The sequence below is a fragment of the Lutra lutra genome, chromosome 13, assembly GCF_902655055.1.
Source record: "Lutra lutra chromosome 13, mLutLut1.2, whole genome shotgun sequence".
NCBI classification, from domain to species: domain Eukaryota; kingdom Metazoa; phylum Chordata; class Mammalia; order Carnivora; family Mustelidae; genus Lutra; species Lutra lutra.
The window spans coordinates 94,593,868-94,614,016 of record NC_062290.1 but is presented as its reverse complement, the minus strand read 5'-3'; the positions used below and the strand labels follow the sequence as shown (position 1 = coordinate 94,614,016).

The 20,149-nt window shown below is 60.1% G+C and overlaps 1 protein-coding gene across 1 annotated transcript; it reads left to right on the top strand.

Annotated features, from left to right (window-relative positions):
• Positions 1–16: 16 nt before the first annotated feature.
• On the top strand, positions 17–19,765 carry STKLD1 (serine/threonine kinase like domain containing 1). Its single transcript, XM_047700825.1, is given in 22 exon segments — positions 17–272; positions 1,241–1,444; positions 1,758–1,765; positions 1,908–1,994; positions 4,496–4,540; positions 5,872–5,946; positions 7,027–7,128; positions 9,187–9,257; positions 10,058–10,173; positions 11,466–11,584; positions 12,049–12,212; positions 12,722–12,849; positions 14,128–14,211; positions 15,432–15,548; positions 15,875–16,192; positions 16,838–16,966; positions 17,618–17,746; positions 17,823–17,951; positions 19,143–19,283; positions 19,572–19,669; positions 19,672–19,713; positions 19,715–19,765. Coding segments are annotated over 22 exon segments (2,469 nt in total). The 5' UTR covers positions 17–160.
• The last annotated feature ends 384 nt before the right edge of the window (positions 19,766–20,149 follow it).

The following is a 20,149-nucleotide window of genomic DNA, read 5'->3' as shown; positions in this document are numbered from 1 at the left end:
CCCGCCCGTGGCGCGCTCCGCAGCCACCAGGCCCCCGGGCCATCCGCTGGAGGTGCCGGCGGGAGCCCCGGAGCGCACCGTTCCGCGGACACACCTGGGGCAGACGGTCGCCCCCGGGGTGGGGGATGGGGTGCTCGCCCGGACGCCGTCTCTCCTGAGCATGCTCAGTCGAGGGTCCGCGCGCTGGCGAGGGCTGGGGACGCACCCCCAGGGCCCTGCGGAGGGAGGAGAGGCTGGGAGTCTCCCCTGGAGACACTATGGAGAAGTACCAGGTGCCAAGTTCTTCCCTGGCGGGGAGGCAGGGGCGACAAGAGCCCGCCGGTTTGGGGCGAGCCAGGGACCCGGACCTCCGGCACCCTCCCCATCCCCCTACTTACTGGTTTACTGGTCACTGCCCCTGGAGAGGTGGCCGATGGCCAGGTGCCACCCCGGGTCAGGGTATGCCTCCAGCAAGGAGGGTGACCTCCTGGGTGCCCTTTGCCTCCTGGGGTCTCAGTTTCCCCCTCTCTAAAATGATGGATGAAATGAAGGACGGTCCACCCCCATCTGTCTGAATGCTTGGTGCGAGGGAACTCCACCTCACTCTCCTCTGGCTCTCCTTGGGCCCGCTGGGACAGGGCACCCTAGAGCGTCCAAAATTAAGAATCAGTAGCCCCCAAACTCCAATACAGGCCATCCCTAGTCCCGGGGAGAAGGACTTGGGCCTTTTCCAGGGCCTGTGAAAACGTGTAAGACTTGAAAAATTCACAAAACGAAAGGAAAGCCGCAAAATGAAAATGAGTGAACGTTTAATTAACTGCTTCTATACATAACACGTCACCTTCATTAAATGTTAGATTCAGCCTTTGTAAAAATGTCATTAATTTGAAAACAATTTGTAGATTAGGTTTTCTTGCTTTGTAAGAACTCCCATTCGTGTCGGAGGACGGCCGGGGAGTCAGCCAGTGGTAAAGGAGCTGAGTTTCCGGGGGCCAGAGAATTCGGAAGGCAAAGGCACCTTTTCAGGAAGAAACAACAGCTTCCCCCTGAGACACAGTGTGTTTTACCTGCCTCTGGAGAGAGCCTGGGCATGCACCTTCTTAAACTGGCGTAAGCTGCTCAGGACATTGGCCCCCCGACTCCCTAAGCTGGGTTCAGGCCACCCACAGGGGCTGGATGACAGAATCCAAGACTTGCCTGGACTCTGAGGGTCCCCAGACTCGGTTCCGTCTCCTGCATTCACTCCTCTGCATTTTGCCAGGCCTCTTCCATCCTCTGACCTGTAATGCCGGTGTCCACCCCACCCCGGTGGCCCTTGGCCTCCCTGCACAGAGCTCTGACACGGCAACCCTCTCTCTGCAGGTTTGGTTCAAAGCAAAAGGTCCGGACTCAGGCCCGAGTTCCAGTCTGATCCAGGCCACCTCACTTATTAGCACTCTAGCCTCAGACATGACCGTCACTCCCTGTGCCTCCGTTTCCTTCGGTGTGAACATGAGAGAGCAACAGTGTTGCTCACAGGCGGCTGCAGGGTGCTTGGCACCAGGGCCAGGCCACCCACAGCTGTGACTACGCACCAGTGATGGGCCAGTTAGTTTTTTGGTTTGGATGCTGAGTTCGGAGGGGTGCGGGAAGCAGGGGCAAGAGGTGGCTGGAGACAGGGACCAAAGCTGTGCCCATGTGGGCTGATGCTGGCTCCTAGGTGCCCACTGCAAGTTGGAGAAGCGGTAGCGGGTGGTGGAAAGAGCTCCAGCATGGGCCCCAGAGAGATGGGCCCGGGTTCCTCGGGCTCCTGGACATTTCCTTCTCTGCACAGTGTGGTGGAGGCGCTTGCTCGGCCAGCCTACAGGAGAAGCCACAGGGCTGAGCACACTCCCAGAAGGGAAAAGCCGTGTGCATTTCCTGAATGCTTCTCTTCCTCTTGCTGATAGATTTTGGGCCAGATGAGTCCTGGGGCCTTGGGGGTGAACCTGGTGGTGGAGGAAAGAGAAAACAAAGTCAAGCGTGTGATAAAGCAGGTAAGAGGTGGCTCCTGGGCTTGGGTTCCCCAGACATCCACTCATCATCCCCATGTTGGAGAGGGGCCTCCCAATGTGACAGCTGGTTCCTCTCTGCCAGCGGTCACAGAGGCAGATCCCAGCGAGAGTAGCCTTGGGGGCGGCCTGAAGTTCCTTGGGCTTCCCGGCGCACCTGACGCTCTCACCTGGAGAGCGTTCGCACCCCCCACCACCATTTCTTCAGCAGGTGTTTCATGCCAGCCTCATCCCATTCAGCCTCCCGCCAACCCTGCAAAGAGGAACTGGGGGCCCCTCTACCGCCAAGGACAGGGAGGCTCGGGGAGGCTGCAGACTGGCCAACGTCACATAGCTCCCAAGAGCATTTGAATTCAAGCTACCTTTTTACCAAGGGGAGCCAGGCCGGGGTGGAGGAGGAGGGGGCAGGGGCTGGCCCAAGGTCACACAAAGCTAAGGGCAAGACCTCGATGGGCCTTTCCACCACGTCCTCACCAGGGCTGGCATGGCAGGGTGGGGTACGGAGCTGCACGGGGCGAGCGCTTTGTGTGTCCAAGTCAAGGTGGTTCAGCTGAACAGAAGTTGTAGGAGAAGAGAGCTGCGCCATGAGCGTCCCTGGCACCCTCTCATGGCACACGGTGGTGGCGGGGACACTGTGGCACTGGGGTTGACCGTGCACACGGAGGAGTGTCGCAGGCATCAGCCGCTAGGGCCACCACTTGTTCAGACAGGCCTCCTGCCTGTGGAGCCGCTCAGCAGCCTTTGGCAGAGGAGGCTGGGCCTGGAGTCCTTGCCTTCCTCCCGCCCCACTGCGGGCAGGCCCCACTGTCTCATGGGCCGGTGAGGCCGGAGCCCACTGCCTTCTGGGCAATCGAGGAGCTTTTTCAAAAGCCAGCCAGTCTTTCTTTTTTCCAAAAATGAGGGTGGGGTGCAGGTAGGGCTTTGTGTCTCCTTCTGGTCTTTTCCTAAGCACGTATAAACTTTGTTTTGACAAGAATGCTGCGGAGATGGTTAACATACCTTTTCCCACTTAGTGGCTTACAAACCCCATCTCATGCCACAGACACACTTCCTCCTCTCTCGGCTCTGGCAACCACGTGACCCCACTGCTCCGGGTGCTGGAACTGACCCAGTCATCCCCTCGTGTACCGTAGGCACTTGGCCTATTCTTGATTTTCACTCTGTGTAAACAACTCTGATAAGCATCTTTTTTGAGGATCCATGGTATCCTTGGGATAAATTCCTGGGAGTGAGGCTTCTAGGTCAACAGATGGGACGTTTGCGAAGCTTTCAGCGCGTTTTGGCCAAAGTCACCTATACGCATGAGTTTTGGCACAGGAGGAACGGAAGACGGACAGAGTCACTCTGCTGCTCCGTCTGGGGTCTGTAAGGATCTGGGAATAAGCCACTGTCTGCATTTTCATCCACGATCACCCCCAATTACAAGGGTTCATCACGTGGAAGCCTTATGAGGAGGCGCTCTGGGTGAGGGTCTGGTGTTGGAAGCGGCGATGATATGCACCTGCCGTCCGCCACCAAGTGTGTTGGAGACTTGGAGCTGGCCGCTGCCCTTCCCGCTGGCCCCTCCCTCTCCATGCGTCCCCCACGGCCCCACATTCAGTGACAGCGACAGTCTTCCCAGGTCAGGTAAGGAATGAAGTGGGAGGTCGATACTTTGCCAACCAGAGCAGAGCTGTTCGGCTCTAGGGGCAACACATTATTTTCTCCCCTGCTTTCAAGATGGTGAGAACGGATCCTCTAATAACTGGTCAGAGTTTGTATTACGCTATCCTAAACTTATCCTTGCCATGGGAGCAAAGATGTTCTCATCGCTGAGTATTTTTGGATCCCTGACTTAGGAACATATCCAGGCCTCATCTAGTGCCATGTGGTAGAAGCCTGGCACCCCTGTGAATAATGATGGTAGTGAAGGTGGTGATGGTAGTGATGATGGTGATGGTGGTGATGGTGATGGTGATGATGGCGATTAGGGTGATCATGCTGAAAGTGGTGATGGTGATTGATGATGGTGATGATGATGTTGATGGTGATAATGGTGGTGATGATGGTGGTAATGGTGCTGGTGATGGTGGTGATGATGGCAGTGATGTTGATAGTGGTGACAGTGGTGAAGGTGGTGATGGTGATTGATGATGATGGTGATGTTGATGTTGATGTGGATGATATTTATGGTGGTGATGGTGGTGGTGATGATGATGGTGGTGTTGATGGCGATGGTGGTGATGGTGGTGGTGATGTTGGTGATGGTGGTGTTGATGGTGGTGATGTTGGTGATGGTGGTGTTGATGGTGGTGCTGGTGATGGTGGTGATGATGGTGGTGATGTTGGTGATGGTGGTGATGTTGGTGATGGTGGTGGTGATGGTGGTGATGGTGGTGATGGTGGTGGTGATGTTGTTGATGGTGGTGGTGATGGTGGTGGTGATGGTGGTGGTGGTGATGGGCTGACTACACATTTACTGAGTTAGTGCTCTTGTACCCCTACAGGTGGAATGTATCGATGAGCATCAGGCCAATGAGGCCCTGGAGGAGGTAATTCTCACGGGGGCACCCTTTCGAGATGACATGATGCAGAGCACACAGAGACTGTTCTGTCCTCTCCTATGGAATGACCGGATAGAAGCCTCGGTGGAGGCATGGAGGGAGGGTCAGAACCAGATCTTGCCCCATGCTGTGAAGCCAGAAACCCCAGGTCATGAGGGGAGTCTGTGCCCAAATCATTCATTTCTAAATCAGGCACAGACAACTTAGAATATATGTTCTCCGAGAAGATAAGGTTTCAGTGTTCCCTAGGGCCCAGGGCTAGTCTATCAAGAACCATCTCTTAAAATATTGTTCCTTCAATTATAAAAATATTAGTTATAGTAGAAAATGTGGGAACTACAGAACTATCATCTAACAAAGAAAATGTACATTCTTTTCCGTTCCTTCAGTCAGCCAGTCACTACCACCAAGAACATCCTGATTTATAATAACAGCAGTGACAGCATGTGCACTTGGATTTGCTGGACAAAGGCTCTGAGCAGTCTTTCTTTGTTTCTCTTGAATCTCCCATGACCCAAACGTGTCCCTCCTAGTTAATGGTTACTTGTTTGCCTTCTTTCGGGAATCCCCGGCTCCCGAGCTTTGCCAGCAAATAGCTGTCTGGTCCACAGTGTGACCGCTGCACAGTCAAGGGGCCGGGCATATGCTGGTAAAGCGGAGGCTGTGGGAGACCCTCCCACGGCCCTCACTGCCTCAAAGCTGTGCACATCCCTGTTCCCTTCCCCAGCCCACGAGGTGACCTGCTCCCGCACCCAGCCTGCCACCACCAGCAGCTGTCTGCCTGGCTCCTGGTGGCCGTGGCCACCACTGCTGCAGCCCGACTGTGTGGGCCCTTCAAGCACCTTCAGCCGGGAGCAGGGCCCTGGGGCTTCGAGTGTGCGCCACCCAGGAGGCGAGCTGGGTGCACGTGTGACCATGTCCCACTTCCCTTTGGCCACCGCCTGCTCCAGCTGCCCCTGACGGGGCTTTCTTTCCTCTGCAACAGATACTTTGCCTGCACCAGCTCCCCTTAGCCCCCCTGATGCCCCTGTGAGGCAGATACCACCATCACTGCTGTTTTCAGATGAGGCTTGAGGCTCAGAGACGTTGAGGAGCCTCTCCTCGGTCACACAGTACAGCCAGCAGCACATGCTGGAAGACAGGCCCCCAGCAGGCTGTCTGGCTCTGAATCACCAGGCCGCAGCCCCTCCCAGCCGCCCGCTCCCCAGCCCTACTCAGAGCTGGAGGCTGTGTCTGTGTGGGGGTCCGTGACACAGAAACACGAGCTGAGAAGCAGGATTTCTCGAACATCTCCACTTGCTCCGTCCTTGTCCCCGCAGTTGATGCCGCTGCTGAAGCTTCAGCACGCCCACATCTCCAGCTACCGGGAGCTCTTCCTCACATGGAACAGTGAGGTGGGTGCGAGGGACACCTTACGGCTCAGTGGCCATTCATTTGCTCCAGGAACAAGTGGACTGAGCTCAGAGCACCCCAACGCCATTATAACCCCCAGAGCCACAATGGCAGGGACTCTAAATGTGGCCACCCTGACTCAGCACTTACTGGGGGGCCCTGCAGGGGGCCAGTAACAGCTGAGGGGGAAGAAAACGTGAAACAAAACCACAGCCAAGTGGGGTTCAGATCAGGGGCCTGTAAGCCCCCGAGCCCCGCACTTTAGCCCAGAGGTTATAGGACTTCTTTTCTTTACAGCGATCCAGAATCTTGCGAATTATTCCAGATGAGATGGAGGGGGAGAGGGAGGGTGAGCAGGGTTGGGGCGGAGGGCCCGGAGGTGGAGGGAGGCCTCAAGGCTTCCCAGCTAGGGTCAGACCATAACTGGACGTCCCCATTAGGGTCCTCGTCTGGGGTGGACAACCACAGGTTTGAGCAGGAGTGGAGGGTCCCCTCATACACGTGCCCCCTGTCCAGCTGGGGCCTGAAAACAGCCTTAGGGAGGGGCCATGACTGTGTGCACCCTGAATATTTTCTGAGCACCCCGTAACACTCTTGAGGAAACACAGAAAAGGTAAGGGGACACTTGACTGTGGAAGGAAAGCAGGGGCCTCTGGGAGCGCTGAGCTGAGGCCCCTGACCCGGTCCACTGGAGCCCCCCTCCAGGCAGGCTCCTCCACAGAAGGAAGTGGACCGAAGCTAAGCCCCGAAGAATAGAGAGTCACCCTGGGAAGAGGTGGTTCCAGGCACAGGCGTCTGTGAGTGCCTCGGCCAGAAGGCCTGGGCCGCTTTCAGAAAAGTCAGAGGACCTTCGTGCGGTTGGAGCTGGCGGTGGGGGGGGGGGGTGTCAGTGAGGCTGGAGATGTGAGCAGGAGCCGCCCGTGAGTGTGAGTCCCCCATCGCTGACCATACTCCCGCAGCCGCCGTGCATGGTGGCCCCAGAGGAGGCAGGCCCAGGGGCAAGGAACCTCGCCGAGACACCCAGGCCTGGGCTTTGGGGATCAGGACCGTGGCATTTGGCTAAGACCTCATGTCCCCATCAGATTTCCTCTCTGTTCCTCTGCCTGGTGATGGAGTATAACGAGGGAAGCTTCCAGAAGATCATTGAGAAGAAGAGGGAGACAAAGACAATCATCGACTCTGAAGTAAGACAGACTCTGGGACTCCAGGCCTGGGGACCATTTGCTATGAGGCCTTGTGATGTCACAGGCCCAGTCATGGGACAGAGGGGCAGAGGGGAGGGCAGATGCTACTGGCCAGGTTGTTTGTTACGTTTACATGGAGGGGTTTGCATGGTGTAATGTGCACGAGTGTTCAGTGCACAGCTCAGGTCACTGTACACAGGCAGACACTCGTATAGCCCCGGCCCCCGATCGAGATGCAGAACCTTCTGGAGTTCTAGAAGTCCCTGGCCCTGCCAGCGGTTGGACTTCTGTCTCCAGAGACCCTTCTGCCCACCCCAAAGTCCCCAATAACGGACTCACGCTCTTAATGGCACGTCGCCACTGTGTCTGGTTTTTTATGTGAGCGGATCAGGAAATCGTCCCCAGCATGGCTGGGCACTGCCCCGTCGTGTGGTGACCTCAGTCTGTGCACAGCCTAGCGCTGTGAGCCTGCGGGTGTTTCCAGCTTGGGGCTGCTGCCATGAACACTGCCGGGCGTGTTTACTCGTGGACCTAATCACTCATCTTCTCTGGATGAAGCCCTGGGTGTGTAGTTGTTGGATTGTAGAGCAGTTCCAGTCTATGTGCCAACGTCCAGGATGGCTTGGTTGACTTGGGGTTATTCCCAGCACAAGGGGTAAGCCTTGTGCTTACCCCTTGTGCCTACTTCCTGGCCAGCACTTCAGTCTTTTTCATTTTAATTGAAAATTGCATTTTAATTTGAGTTATTATGATTAACCACAGGGAGTGCTTTTTAGCTACTTGGATTTTGTGCCTGTTCAAGTCTTCTGTCCATTTAAACACTGAGGTTGTCTGACTTTTCTTATTGATCTGTAGGTGTTCTTTACATATTGCAGATATGGGCATCCAGAGTGTCTGTCTTCTCTCAGTCTGTGTCTTTTGATGAACGGAAGTTCTTTTTTTTTTTTTTTTTTAAGATTTTATTTATTAGAGAGAGCGTGTGTACAAGTGCGGGGGGGCGGACAGGGAGAGGGACACGCAGACTCCCCACTGAGCAGAGAGCCAGATACGGGACTCGATCGCAGGACCCTGGGATCCTGACCCTAGCCAGGGTCAGACACTTAACTGAGCCACCTGGGTGCCCCCAGAAGTTCTTAACTGTAATGAAGTGAATTTATCAATGCTCCTTTTATCGTTAGCACCTTTGAGCCTGTGTGAGAGCCTGTCTTCCAAGGTCATGAAGATATTTCCCCTTGTCTTTCGAGCTAGTCATTTTTGGTTTCACATTAAGCCTATGATCCACCCTGAGTCAATTGTGTCTGCTTTTGCTCTGAGCACCCTTCTGCTCGGCAGGCCGCCAGGCACCATCTCGCGCCTGAGGGCTTCTTGAGGGCCATGCCACTCCTCTCCCAATGTGGACCTCAGGGGTAGGCTCTGGAGTGGGTTTCAACGTTTCTGTTGGTGGTGGAACCCTTTCAAGCACAGGATGTTCTCAGAAACCCAGCGAGGAAGGTGAAGCTTCTCTGAACAAGGGGCACGGGAGGACGGGTGGCAGGTGGAGTGGGAAGAAGCCTGGGGTTCCATTCACTCAGCCCGTCTCTGACACCCTTGGGTAGAATCTAGGGTTCCTCGGAACCTGGTTTGAAAATCACTGCCCTGGAGACTAGCTGGATCTTGCCTCCGACACACGGTGTTTCCAGAACGTTCTTTGTCAGAGCTCTTTTCCTTCTAATGACATGGCAAGGCAAGCCCCAATGTAGGCAATAAAGGCTTTGCTATCTCTGATACCCACAAGGGGTGGGGCCCGGGTGGGGGTATCTCCGGTGTGGCTACAGGAGCGTGGGGTCTGGAAGCGAGGGCATGCCCCGTTGGGAGAGCCCCGCGCACCTAGCCTGAAAGGGACCCGAGGCAGAACTCTTTTGCTCTGGCTCTGAGCGCTTCAGCAGTTTGGGGCCCGTCTGAAGAAGCAAGAACGCTCCATGATCCCGCCGGCCGCTCCTTGGGGTGGCTGACCTGCCCGGTCAGCTGCTGCTGGGAGTCCCCCTCCCCCAACCCTGGCGTCTCTCGCTCTTTCCCCAGTGGATGCAGAACATGCTGGGCCAGGTTCTGGACGCTCTGGAGTATCTGCACCAGCTGGACATCATCCACAGGTGACCGTGGGGGCCGGGCAGCCGCAGGACAAAGGGCACAGAGTCCCCTCAGGTGCCCTGCCCCAGGACCTGGGAGTGAGGCGGGGCGCAGCGCAGCCCCGGAGAAGCGCGGGCACCTTTCCAGAGCCCCTCCCGGGCTTCCGGGGAATGCTACCCCCTCCACGTCACCCGCACTGATTCACCCAGCATCGGGAGTGGACGTGACCGGGCAGGTCCGTTCTAAAGTGCAGGGTGAGCTGCCAGATAACAGCGCCGGGAAGCCGGAGATTAGGCTGCGCGGTCCCGGGGCTGAGCCTTAGACCCGCCCGCGGCAGGACTCCAGTGTCCACGGTCTGCAGGGGCTGGCGATGGCCGCAGACTGGCTCAGTACCTGATCTAAAGGAGAGAAAAACCCATGTGGACCCCGTGTACAAAGAAAATGCCCACGGTTTCGTGTTCACAGCACCAAACATTACGAAATGGTTGAAAACCAGTCCCCAAAACAAACGCGTAGCTGAGATCTGGAAGGAGGGGAACACATGTGAGCAGAGAAAACGGCAGAAGGACTGGAGTTTTCCTACTTGGAGCTGCTTGTTTTGGAGTTTAAAACAACGGAGTATATTTTATGTCTGCAGGAAACACTGTTTTAAAAGTGGGCCGCAAAGGGGGCATTTGGGGAGAGGAGGGCAGAGCTGGGTGGGGCGGGGAGCAGGGCCTGCGGTCCAGGGTGCGCTGGCCCCCCAGGAGGGGCGCGTGGCCCGCAGGCAGTGGGTGGGAAGGCAGGCAGGCCCCCAGAGGACAGGCCCCGCTCTTGGTTTCAGGAACCTGAAGCCCTCCAACGTAGCCCTCGTCAGCAGCCACCACTGCAAGTTACAGGACCTGAGCTCACACGCACTGATGACAGACAAACCCAAGTGGAACATTCGTGCAGAGGAAGGTGGCCGGGGTCCTCCCAGGCTGCGGGACAGCAGCGGCTGGGGGGTGTGGGGGAGAGGCCATGCACCGGGGTGGGGGCGCTCCCAGAGTCCAGAGGGCAGCGGCTGGAGCTGGAACAAGGCAACATCAAACCTCTCCTTTCTTTCTTTCTTTCTTTTTTTTTTTTTTAAGATTTTATGTATTTATTTGACAGAGAGAGATCACAAGTGGGCAGAGAGGCAGGCAGAGAGAGGGGGGGAAGCAGGCTCCCCGCTGAGCAGAGAGCCCGATGTGGGGCTCGATCCCAGGACCCTGAGATCATGACCCGAGCCGAAGGCAGAGGCTTTAACCCACTGAGCCACCCAGGTGCCCCAAACCTCTCCTTTCTCAGAAGGTCCCCACAGACCCCCGTGGAGTTATGTGGGCTCCAAAGAGACCCCCTTGCCTGGGTTGTAACCACCAAGCCCGGGGCAGGGGGTGGTGCATGGAATCAGGGTCCAAAAGACACTCGGAAAACGTTAACCTTCAAGGAAGGAGATGGGGGGCTAGTGGATGCCACGCACCGAGGAGAGCCGGGTTACTTTCCTGAGTCCTATGAATCACTGAGGTGATGGCAGACGCGGGGAGGAAGGGGAGATGGGTTCTCCCTCCCTCGAACACACAGCGGGGCCAAGGGAGCTGGGCTTCAAGCCTATACCCACTGTCCTGGGTGGAGAGAGTAGCCATAGCTGAGAACTTCAGAGTCCTGCGTGCACAGAGGATAAATGCGTGGATGGACAGACAGGTGGGTGGACGGACAGGTGGGCGGATGGGTGAGTGGGTAGATCTGCCGAAGGTGTGGGTGGCAGGGGTCCTTGGAGTCGGGGGTCCCCCGCTGTACTGTCTGGGGGGGATTGAAGGTCCGGAGAGGGAGGGCTGCCCAAGGTCTATCAGGAAGCGGCAGACCAGCGACCCTCTCTTTTGGCTCCTTGTCTGGGGTTCAGGTTTAGCAGCGGGGGGGGGGGGGGGGGGGGGACCAGAATTCTGCCTCCAGGCTCTGACCCTTAGAGGAGCACGGTGTTGAAAGAGGGAGGAAGCTTCAGCCTTCTTGGCACATGCCTCTTCCGAACCACGTGTGCAGCCACATTGGGCACGAAGACGTGAGTGTGCACACCCGGGCCGGCTTGGCTAGGCACGTGCCCCGGTGGGCAGCCTCACGGGCTGAAGACCAGGGCCCTCTTCCTTTCCCCCCACGGACGGTCCCTTCCCTTGTGAGCCGCTTGCTCCCCCAGGGAGCACAGGCCTCCTGCCTCTGATACCTTCTCCTGTCAACAGACCCTTTCCAGAAGTCCTGGATGGCCCCCGAAGCCCTCAACTTCTCCTTCAGCCCCAAGTCGGACGTCTGGTCCCTGGGCTGCATCATTCTGGACATGCTCAGCTGCTCCTTCACGACCGTGAGCTGCCTTCCGGCCGCCCGGCCGCCCCCACATCCCGGCCGCCCCCGCCCCGCGCCCACATCCCGGAGAGCCGGCCCCGCCCACCTTGGCTCGACAGGGACACGCCCCCGACCCGCAGCCTCCTGCCTTGCTCCGCACCTCCACGGGGGCTGCGTGGGGCACCCCGCCCTTGGCCTTCGGGGCCCTGGCACGTTGGGGACGATGACGGAGATACACCACCCCATGGCTAACCCGCACGGGGGGCTGCCTGCCTCCTTATGGAGGAGAAAAGCGAGGTCACGTGCCCCTGCCGGCCCACGGAGGGGTACAGGCCAAGGAAACAACCCTGGCGGGCCTGAGCGCACCTCGGGACCTCAGGCGGCCGTGCAGGCTCTCGTCCTGTCTTCCCACCTCTGGCCCTCTTGCCAGCTCGCCCCAGGGCGCCATCTGGGTCGGGCCCACGAGCAGTACTGTCCCCTCAGAGAACGGATGCCATGCATCTGCGAAAGTCCCTCCGGAGTGACCCGGCCAGGCTGTGGGGCGTCCTGCAGACCCTGGAGGAGAAGAAGATCCCCAATGTGGGAAGCTTCTGTTCTCTTCTGCCTTTAATGCTGCGGATCGAGCCCTCAGAGCGAGTGACGATCAGGTGACCCTGGGGGCTGTGCTTGTATTTTAATCTTGCCACGTGTCTCCCGCCATCTGTCCACTGTCCCGCATGTATTGCTACTCGGTGAAACGTGCTGACCCCTCCGTGGCCCACTGGGCTTTCCCAGGCGTGGTCTGTCTCAAAGGGCAGTAGCGGCACGCACGCCTCTGAGCCCCGGAGCCCACAGAGCCGGCCTCTCCCTTGGGCGGAGGCAGGGCCCCGGGGACCTGGAACGTGTTCTAATTGTAGTTGATCTCCCCATGAGAAGGAAGAAAGGAACATAGGACAGCAAATCTGGCCTGGGTTCTTTATACCAATGCGGTTGTCAAATCTGATGGTTCGGTTATTTTATGGAGGAACGGTCTCCCCCTCACCGAGCTCCCGCACCGGCTGGGTGTGCTGGCACTGGCAGGAGAGGGGCTGCAAACAGGAGGGTGGAGGTCAGGTGTCTGCCTGCCTGGCCGCGGGGTGTGCAGGAGAGCCCAGCGGCCATCTCCCCTCCTCTCCAGGGATGTGATCATCACCTTCGTGAGCAACAACTTCCAGTCCTCCAGTGTCACTCTGGCCCTGCACCAGCAGGTGGCCCCTCCCTTCATCACTGACCTGCTGCTGGAAAGTAACATCGCCAGCATTTTAGGTGATGCTGGGGACTCAGAGGGGGAGGGAGCTGTCGTCTCAGCTCTGGGACGGGGAGGGCGGTCAGTGCCTCCCCCTCCTCTGCTGCCACACAGTCCCCTGGACTGCTGGACTGCTCTGACCCTTGGCCAGGGGCCTAGAAGACTTCAGGGCTCTCCCCTCCATCCCACCCCAGCCTCTGCATCGCTCAGGGCACCACCTGCTCAGACACCCTCCTTGCTTCTGTCACTTGTCCCAGAGTTCACCTTCATGCCCGACCGGTCTCCCTTCCCCTCCTGCTGAGTAGCCTCCGCTGTCACAACCCCCGGAGCCCCCCGATTGCTTCCACACCGTGGCACTCGGTGACCCCCGTGCCCAGAGCGGCTGCCTCACTGGGCAGCCTTTCCCGTGTGCTTTCTATGTGCCCAGAACGGTGCTGGCCATGGGCAGGGGCATGGCCGTGGCCCTGGACTGGCAGGTGTGTCCCTGTAGGGGCTCTGTCTGCTGAGGTACACGGGCAGGCCTCATTAGAGGGTGCTGCTGGGGTGCTGGCCCAGAGCTCGCTCACCACTCAGCACCTCGTTTCCACCGTGCGCCCCTGGTGGGGGGCGCCTTGTGGCTCCCAGCACAGGGACGGCACAATCGCCACCCCAAGGTCTTGGGTGAACCGTGGGCCTAGAGGCCACCTTCAGGTTCCAGGTCGGCTGCACTCGCCTGTCCTCGTGTTCTGGGTGGTCTGCTCACTCCGTCCTCTCCCTCCGCGGCCCCTGCACGGGTTGCTGGTGACGGGGGACGACCCCCCACCTGCCGCCTCTGCCCCCACTTCTGGGGGGGGGACACGCATGAGGCCCTAACTTCTGTCTGCCTGCATCTCACGGCCGGGTCGGGGGGCTTTGTGGGCAGGCAGCTGGGTCCCACGGAAGCCCATCCCCCACGGGCTCAGTGGCCTGGAGCGAGTCGCCCTCTCCGAGCAGCATGGGGCCTATTGGTGGGCGCTCCAGGGGGGTTCTGAGTCAGCCACGGGATGAGGAAGGGGTCCCCAGTGTGTGTGGCTGGACACCACGGCTCACTGTGGGCACTGGGGTGGTTCCTTATGAACCAAAGGCAAAGAGCTCTGCAGGGAGCCCCTTCCCCGAGGCCAGGGCTGACTCTGATCAGCGGCTCTGCCTGCGAAGGGGGGCGAGAAGGGCGCCAGCTCATGGCCGAGCGCGCGGACCTGTGAGCAGCGCCGGCCTCCACACCGGGCCCTGGGCGCCCGGCCCTCAGGAGGCTCCTCCCCACGCTGTCCTCTCCCCCGCAGAGGTCATGCAGAGCTACTCCAGCAGACCTGAAGTCCAGCTCCAAGCCATGAAGAGGCTCGTAAGAATGCCTGCAGATCAGCTAGGTAGACCTCTGGGAGGGGGCCTGGGCTCCCTAACACCTCCGAGGCCTGCTTGTGTTCCCCCTGCTTGGAATCCTTCCCGTGTCACCCCTTCTGCCCAGCAGAAGGGGGGGATGGGGTGGCAGTTGGTGTGGAGTGACCAGCCATCACGGGTTTTTAGTGGGGGTCCCTTTCCTTCCACGGTCCCCACGGGGGCTGGCTGGGTGGTTGCTGATTGTCCAGCACGGGACTGAACAGCCAGGCGAGGGGCCCGTGTGCCGCGCAAGTGTGGCTGTGGGAGAAACTCCTGGGTGCTCGGGAGATGGACCCGTCACACCTTCCCAGGTGCCGCCAGTAACCCCCCACCCGGGACAGCACCGTCCCTCAAGGAGTATTTGTACCTTTTAAGTTTTGCCCAAACAGTGTTTCATAAAATCCCGCCATTCGGCTTGCCTCACCAGCCGGAGTGCCACACTCGCTCGCTCACCCATCCGCCCATCAGGCCTCCATCTGTCCGTCTGTCCCCCCACCCATCAACCGTCTGTCCACCTGTTCTTCCGCACAAGGTCTGTTCCGGGGGCTGTGGCCCCAGACATGGCAGAGGCCTGGTTCCGGCCCTTAAGGCAATGGCGGAGACTTCATACTGGCCCCTCGCCTTTCCCTCTTCCTGGTCCTGCCCCCAGACCCCTTCTGGAGCTGGGCTATGGCCAGTGGAGTCCACGGGAGGGGAGGCTGTGCCTTCCGGGAGTTGCTGAGGGAGGTGGCCTCGCTGGGAGCCTGATACGCAGGCCGGGGATCCTTCTCTAATGGTGTAGAGAAGGGGCACCATGGGCACCGGACCCTCCGCTGCCTGCCACCACCTCTCACTCCGCGCACGCCCCACAGCCAAAGTCCGTGAGACCCACAGATGCCCACTCTCGGGTAGTTATGGCCGCAGACTCGAGTCAGGCTGGGTCCAAAGCAAGTGGTTCCGTCTCTCTGACCGTGTTTCCTCCTCTGTGAGAGCGCGATGGGAAGACTCTGCCTCGGGGGGCCACTGGCGTAGGCTCGGGGGTCCTCCGGGGCAGGGGCCGCCCAGGGCAGACACATCCGCGCTCATTAATCATGTTCCTCACTCGCCTACTCACCCGTCCAGGGGCCCATGCTTGAGTCCCAGCAGCGTCGGGCTCTCTGGTCTGGTCCGGACGCCCTTCCCGCCCCCTGCTCCTGGGTCGGGGCTCAACCTTGCTGCCCGGCCCTGCCAGGTCTGCCGTGGCCGATGGAGCTGGTAGAGATGCTGGTCGCCATCATGAAGCAACACGAGCGGATCCTTGACGTACAGCTGTGCGCCTGCTCGCTGCTGCTGCGTACCCTGGGTCAAGGTGCGTGCTGAGCCACGTGGGGTAAATGCTGGCCCTGGCCCCTTGTCCCAGACCCGGCAGAGCCTTGGAAACCAGCACTGGCTGCGGGGGGCCGCTTACTCACTGGCCGTGTGGGCTGGGCAGGTGCCCGCCCCTTCCACCCTTCACCCCGCCCTGCAGCCAGCGCTCGCGGGAACCTGCTCTGGAACGAGGCTGACCTTGGCTTTCTTCGCGCCAAGTGGGGGCACTACCCACCTCCGACCAGGGAGGGAGCGTCCCCGCAGGCTACCGGCCCACGATCCCCAGATACAGGAGGTCACCCTGAGCTCTTCCCTCGGCCCAAGCAGCGCTGGTGCAGGACCGGGCCGCCGAGGTGCGGAGGGACAGCTCCGTCATCCCCGCACTGCTGAGCAGCATGTGGGTCCACCCCGAGTCGCAGCCGCTCCTGGTCATGGTCTACAGCCTGCTCACCGTCATCTCCAGCCAGGGTGCGTCTGCCCCGCCCTCCCCGCTCGGCCCGGGGGCCGGGGGGGAACCTGCCTCCCTGAGGTGGCGCGGCCGCCCGCCTTCACTGGGTCCGTTCCACGTGCTTGTCCTTTTCTGGGATGGGAAGCTTCCGTTCGACTGTCACTTGTTCCCTCCACAAACGTGCAGACACGGACCAGGTGCCACCGTGGGCTTCACACGACATCTGCCTCACTCATCTCCACCTCATGGGGCTCCTGGGGTCGGGCAGCCACCAGTCAGGCAGGCAGTGGGCGGCAGGACTGGGGATGCCGCGGAGGACCTGGGGCCGCACACAGCTTGCATTGCTCCCGCCTGCCTCCTCGGGTCAGCATGCTTCCTCCTGGTGGACAGCTGGGCCCACGAGCCCCGGGACGCTCGCCTGGACCCCTGTGGCCGGAGTGGGGGGGTGCCTGTACTCTGCTCCTCGCCCTGCTTGACTGGATCCCACTTTTGGGAGTGAGCAGGGGTGCTATGGATGACGGGTGCCCATCAGAACCGTCAGGCAAACTGGTTATCGGCTCACCATCCAGGAAAGACAATCACTGCTCCCACCTCAGGAGCACCCAGGAAGCCGGTCCCAACCCAGTCACAGGATGGGCAATACTGGGACTGGGGATCCAGGGGATGGACCATGTCCTCTTGTTCCGGGGCCCCACACTGGGTATGACTGGCCCAGGAGATGCCCAGAAACGCAGGATGCACGGGCCTGCGGTGGGCAAGGGCCACAGAGGGAGGCGGTATTCAGGGAAGGCTTCCTGGAGGAGAGGCTTCTCCATGGCCCTAATTCTGGGGCCTGCCCACAGAATTGGCCTCAGAGAAGCTACAGAAGGCTGGGCTGTTTGAGCACATCCTGGAGCACCTGAGTACCTTCTCCACCAACAGGGACATCTGCATCAATGGCCTGAGCCTGCTCTGGGCCCTGATGGTGGACGGTGAGGGGCCCCTGTTCCCCACTCTCCTGCTGGTGGTGGGGGGTGATCCTTGCTGCTCCCTAATTGCCTCTGGCAGCCCCCATGGCCTGCTCCTTAGACACTCCAGGAGCAGAGACCACGAAAAAGGCTCTTCTGAGCCTGGAAGCAGAAGGGGAAGGGGGCGGGGAGGGGGGCCGCCCCCAGCAGAGGCAGGACCTTCTGTCCTGACCTGGCAAGTCCTCATGGACTCCAGGGGCTCCTGCTGTGGGAACCCCTCTACCTGCTGCACATCCTGGGATTTCCCTGGGCAGTCCCCAATGGTAGCCTGGCTCTGGCACCCTACTCTCGCTCTAGATTCAGAAAAGGGCCCCCAGACTGTGCTGCTTTCTCTCCAGGCCCTGTCTCGGCCCTCCAGCCATCCGGGCATCTGTTCTGAGGAAAACAGAGCTCCCGGCCCCGGAGAGCCTGGGAAACCAGAGGGCACTGTCCATACCCAAAGTGAAACATTCCCCAAGACCAGTTGCGGACGGAGTCCCTGAACTTAAACCCCCGCTTAGCAGCCCTCTCCCTGACAGCTCTTTGTCATCCCTGGTGGGGGCCAGAGGGTGTGGGGCGACGTATACAGCAGGCACCCAAGGGCTAGGTGTCCCTGCCATTCCGTGCTGGTTCCAGCTGTCATTGTGAACAAGACCCCTTTGGAGAAAGCCCCCGTCCTCCTCATCAAGGTTCTGGCCTCGTACCCTGGGGACGCGGAGATGGCGGAAGCTGGCTGTGCGGTCTTCTGGCTGCTGTCTTTGCTGGGTGAGCAGCGCAGGCAGGGAGGTGTGTCCCCCCACCCCATCCCAAGGCCACGAGGCCTCAACCAGGCCTTCTGCAGGTTGCATCAAGGAGGACCAGTTGGAAGACGTGGTGGCCCTGTTCCTGCAAAGCATCCGGCTGTGCCAGGACAGAGTCCTGCTCGTCAACAACGCCTACCGGGGGCTGGCCAGCCTCGCGAAGGTGTCTGGTGAGCCCGGCCGTGGACGGGGCCTACCACTAGGAGGTGGGGGCAACACTCCGCAAGGCGTGTCCGCCGGTTCCTGCAGACCCAACCCAGGAGCAGATTCAAAAAAAGGGGAAGAACAGTGTATAGTTTCTTCATCCAGAAGTTGCCATGAAGACTTTCCATTTTGGCTACACGCTACACTGCTCAAACACATGCTGGGTGTGCACACGCAGCCCTAGCGGGTGCAGCTTCTCAGAACACCCCAGGAGCCAGGTCCCCGCTCTGTAACAGGAATGGTTTGCTGTTGCTCAGTGTGCAGCACCTGGCACTGTGATGGGTTCACAGACACTTGGGGCTACAGACTGCACAAGGCTGCCGGCTGGGGTGTGAGCGGGGCTTCAGCCCCTTTGACATCTGGTCCCAGGGCAGATGCGCAGGGTGGCCTAGGCTGGGAGCCTAGGGGCGGCCGGGCCTTTGTCTGCTTCTGAGCCTGAAATTGTCCAGGCCCGAGGGAGTATGGCCACCCTCAGTACTGGGAGGCTCGGAGGAGCACTGGCAGGCTCTTCCTTCCCGGTTAGACACCCCGGGCTCCAGGGTCTCCCCCAGCCCAGGTCTGCATCAGCTGCCCACCTTCGGGGGATGGGAGGGGAGGCTGAGGTCCTGAAGACAAAAGGGATCTGGCTCAGGATGGAGGAGGTGGTCAGAGCTCAGGGCCAGCGTCTGGGAGAGGAAGGGCTTTGCCACCTACTGGCTGGGAGACTCAAGTTGTGCCCCTGAGCGTCAGGTCCCCGAGGCTCCAGAGGGTGCCAAGGGGTTAACGTTCACACAAGCCCCCAGCCCGAGTCAGGGTCTAGCCCAGCCGGGGGTGTACGTGTGCAGTGCTGGGGGTCCCCCCCACCGTGCCCACCCTATAGGTGTCCTCTGCCATGTGCTCTAGTGTTTCCTGGGCCCCCAGGCTGAGAGCACCCAGAGGACAGGAGCCTTCTGCTGGGAGAGGGAGGTGGGGTGTACATGTCCCACCATGGGGACACACAGACTTCAGCTGTCCCTGGGCGGCAGGAAGCTGGCCTCTGCCAGTGGCTGAGGTCCTTGCTATGCTAAGTGCTTTGGACTCTCTCAGTGACCCTGAAAACTCGGTACCGCTGTCACCCCACTCGCTAGAGGACACCACGGCACAGGCAGCCGGATAGAGTGCACACCCCCTCCCCCCAGAGCTGGCAGCCCTGCAAGTGGTCGTGCCGGAGGAGGGCGGCAGCGGCCTCGACCTCCTCCAGGAGACGTACCAGCTCCACAAGGACGACCCTGAGGTGGTGGAGAACATCTGCGTGCTGCTGGCCCACCTGGTCGCCTACGGTGCGGGTCGTCCTCCTCACCCCACCCCCGAGATGCCAGTGCTCAGAGGCAGCCCGCTCCCAGCTCTAGCCATCGCCACTTCCTGGTGGTTCGGCAGGGGCGCTCACTAGGCTCTGTGGGTGATGCAGAGCCGTAGAGAGGCAGCAGGCGGGTGGGCTGGGCGGAGCCTTGCGGGGACGGGCCCAGCCTTGTCCTGCCGGCCTCCCCAGAGTGCCCCTGCCCCTGCCGAGGCCGTAGGCCATCAGGCTGGCTGCGCGCTGACCTCAGGACCCCCCGCTCTGCCCACAGAGGATATCCTGCCAGAGCTGGTGTCCAGTGGCATCCGGCCCCTGGTCAAGGAGATCAAGGAGCGCTTCACCTCCAGCCTAGTGAGTGTCCGCGGGGGCCCCACCAACCAGGCCTCCTACCTGCCTCTACAGTCAGATGCCGGTCGCCCTGAATCCAGGGGCCCAGACTCAAATCTCTGTGTGTATAGTTTCTGATGGCTCCTCTACTTCCAGGAGCTGGTTTCACACGCAGAGATGGTGTTCCTAAGGCTGGAGGCCATCACGCCACCCTGCTCCACGCGAGGACAGTCGGCTCTGCCCTAAGGAGGCAGATGCCCCAAGTCCCCCACCCCCACCCCTTCTCTCCTGCCCTTTCCTTGTATGTCCCCAGAGTTGCCCGCTGAATGGAGTCTTCCTTAGGCCTGGGGGGGAATGTCCTCCTCAGGGTGAGGCCCAAGGCCAGTGCCTGGCGTGGAAGCATCCCAGGGGCAGTGCTCTGGGGGCCTGGCTCGGCAGGCGTCACGCGAGCCACGGTGCTGGCCCAGTCAGTGCGGCGGCTGGGCACAGCCGTCCTCAAGGGCAACAAAGTAACCTCCAGAA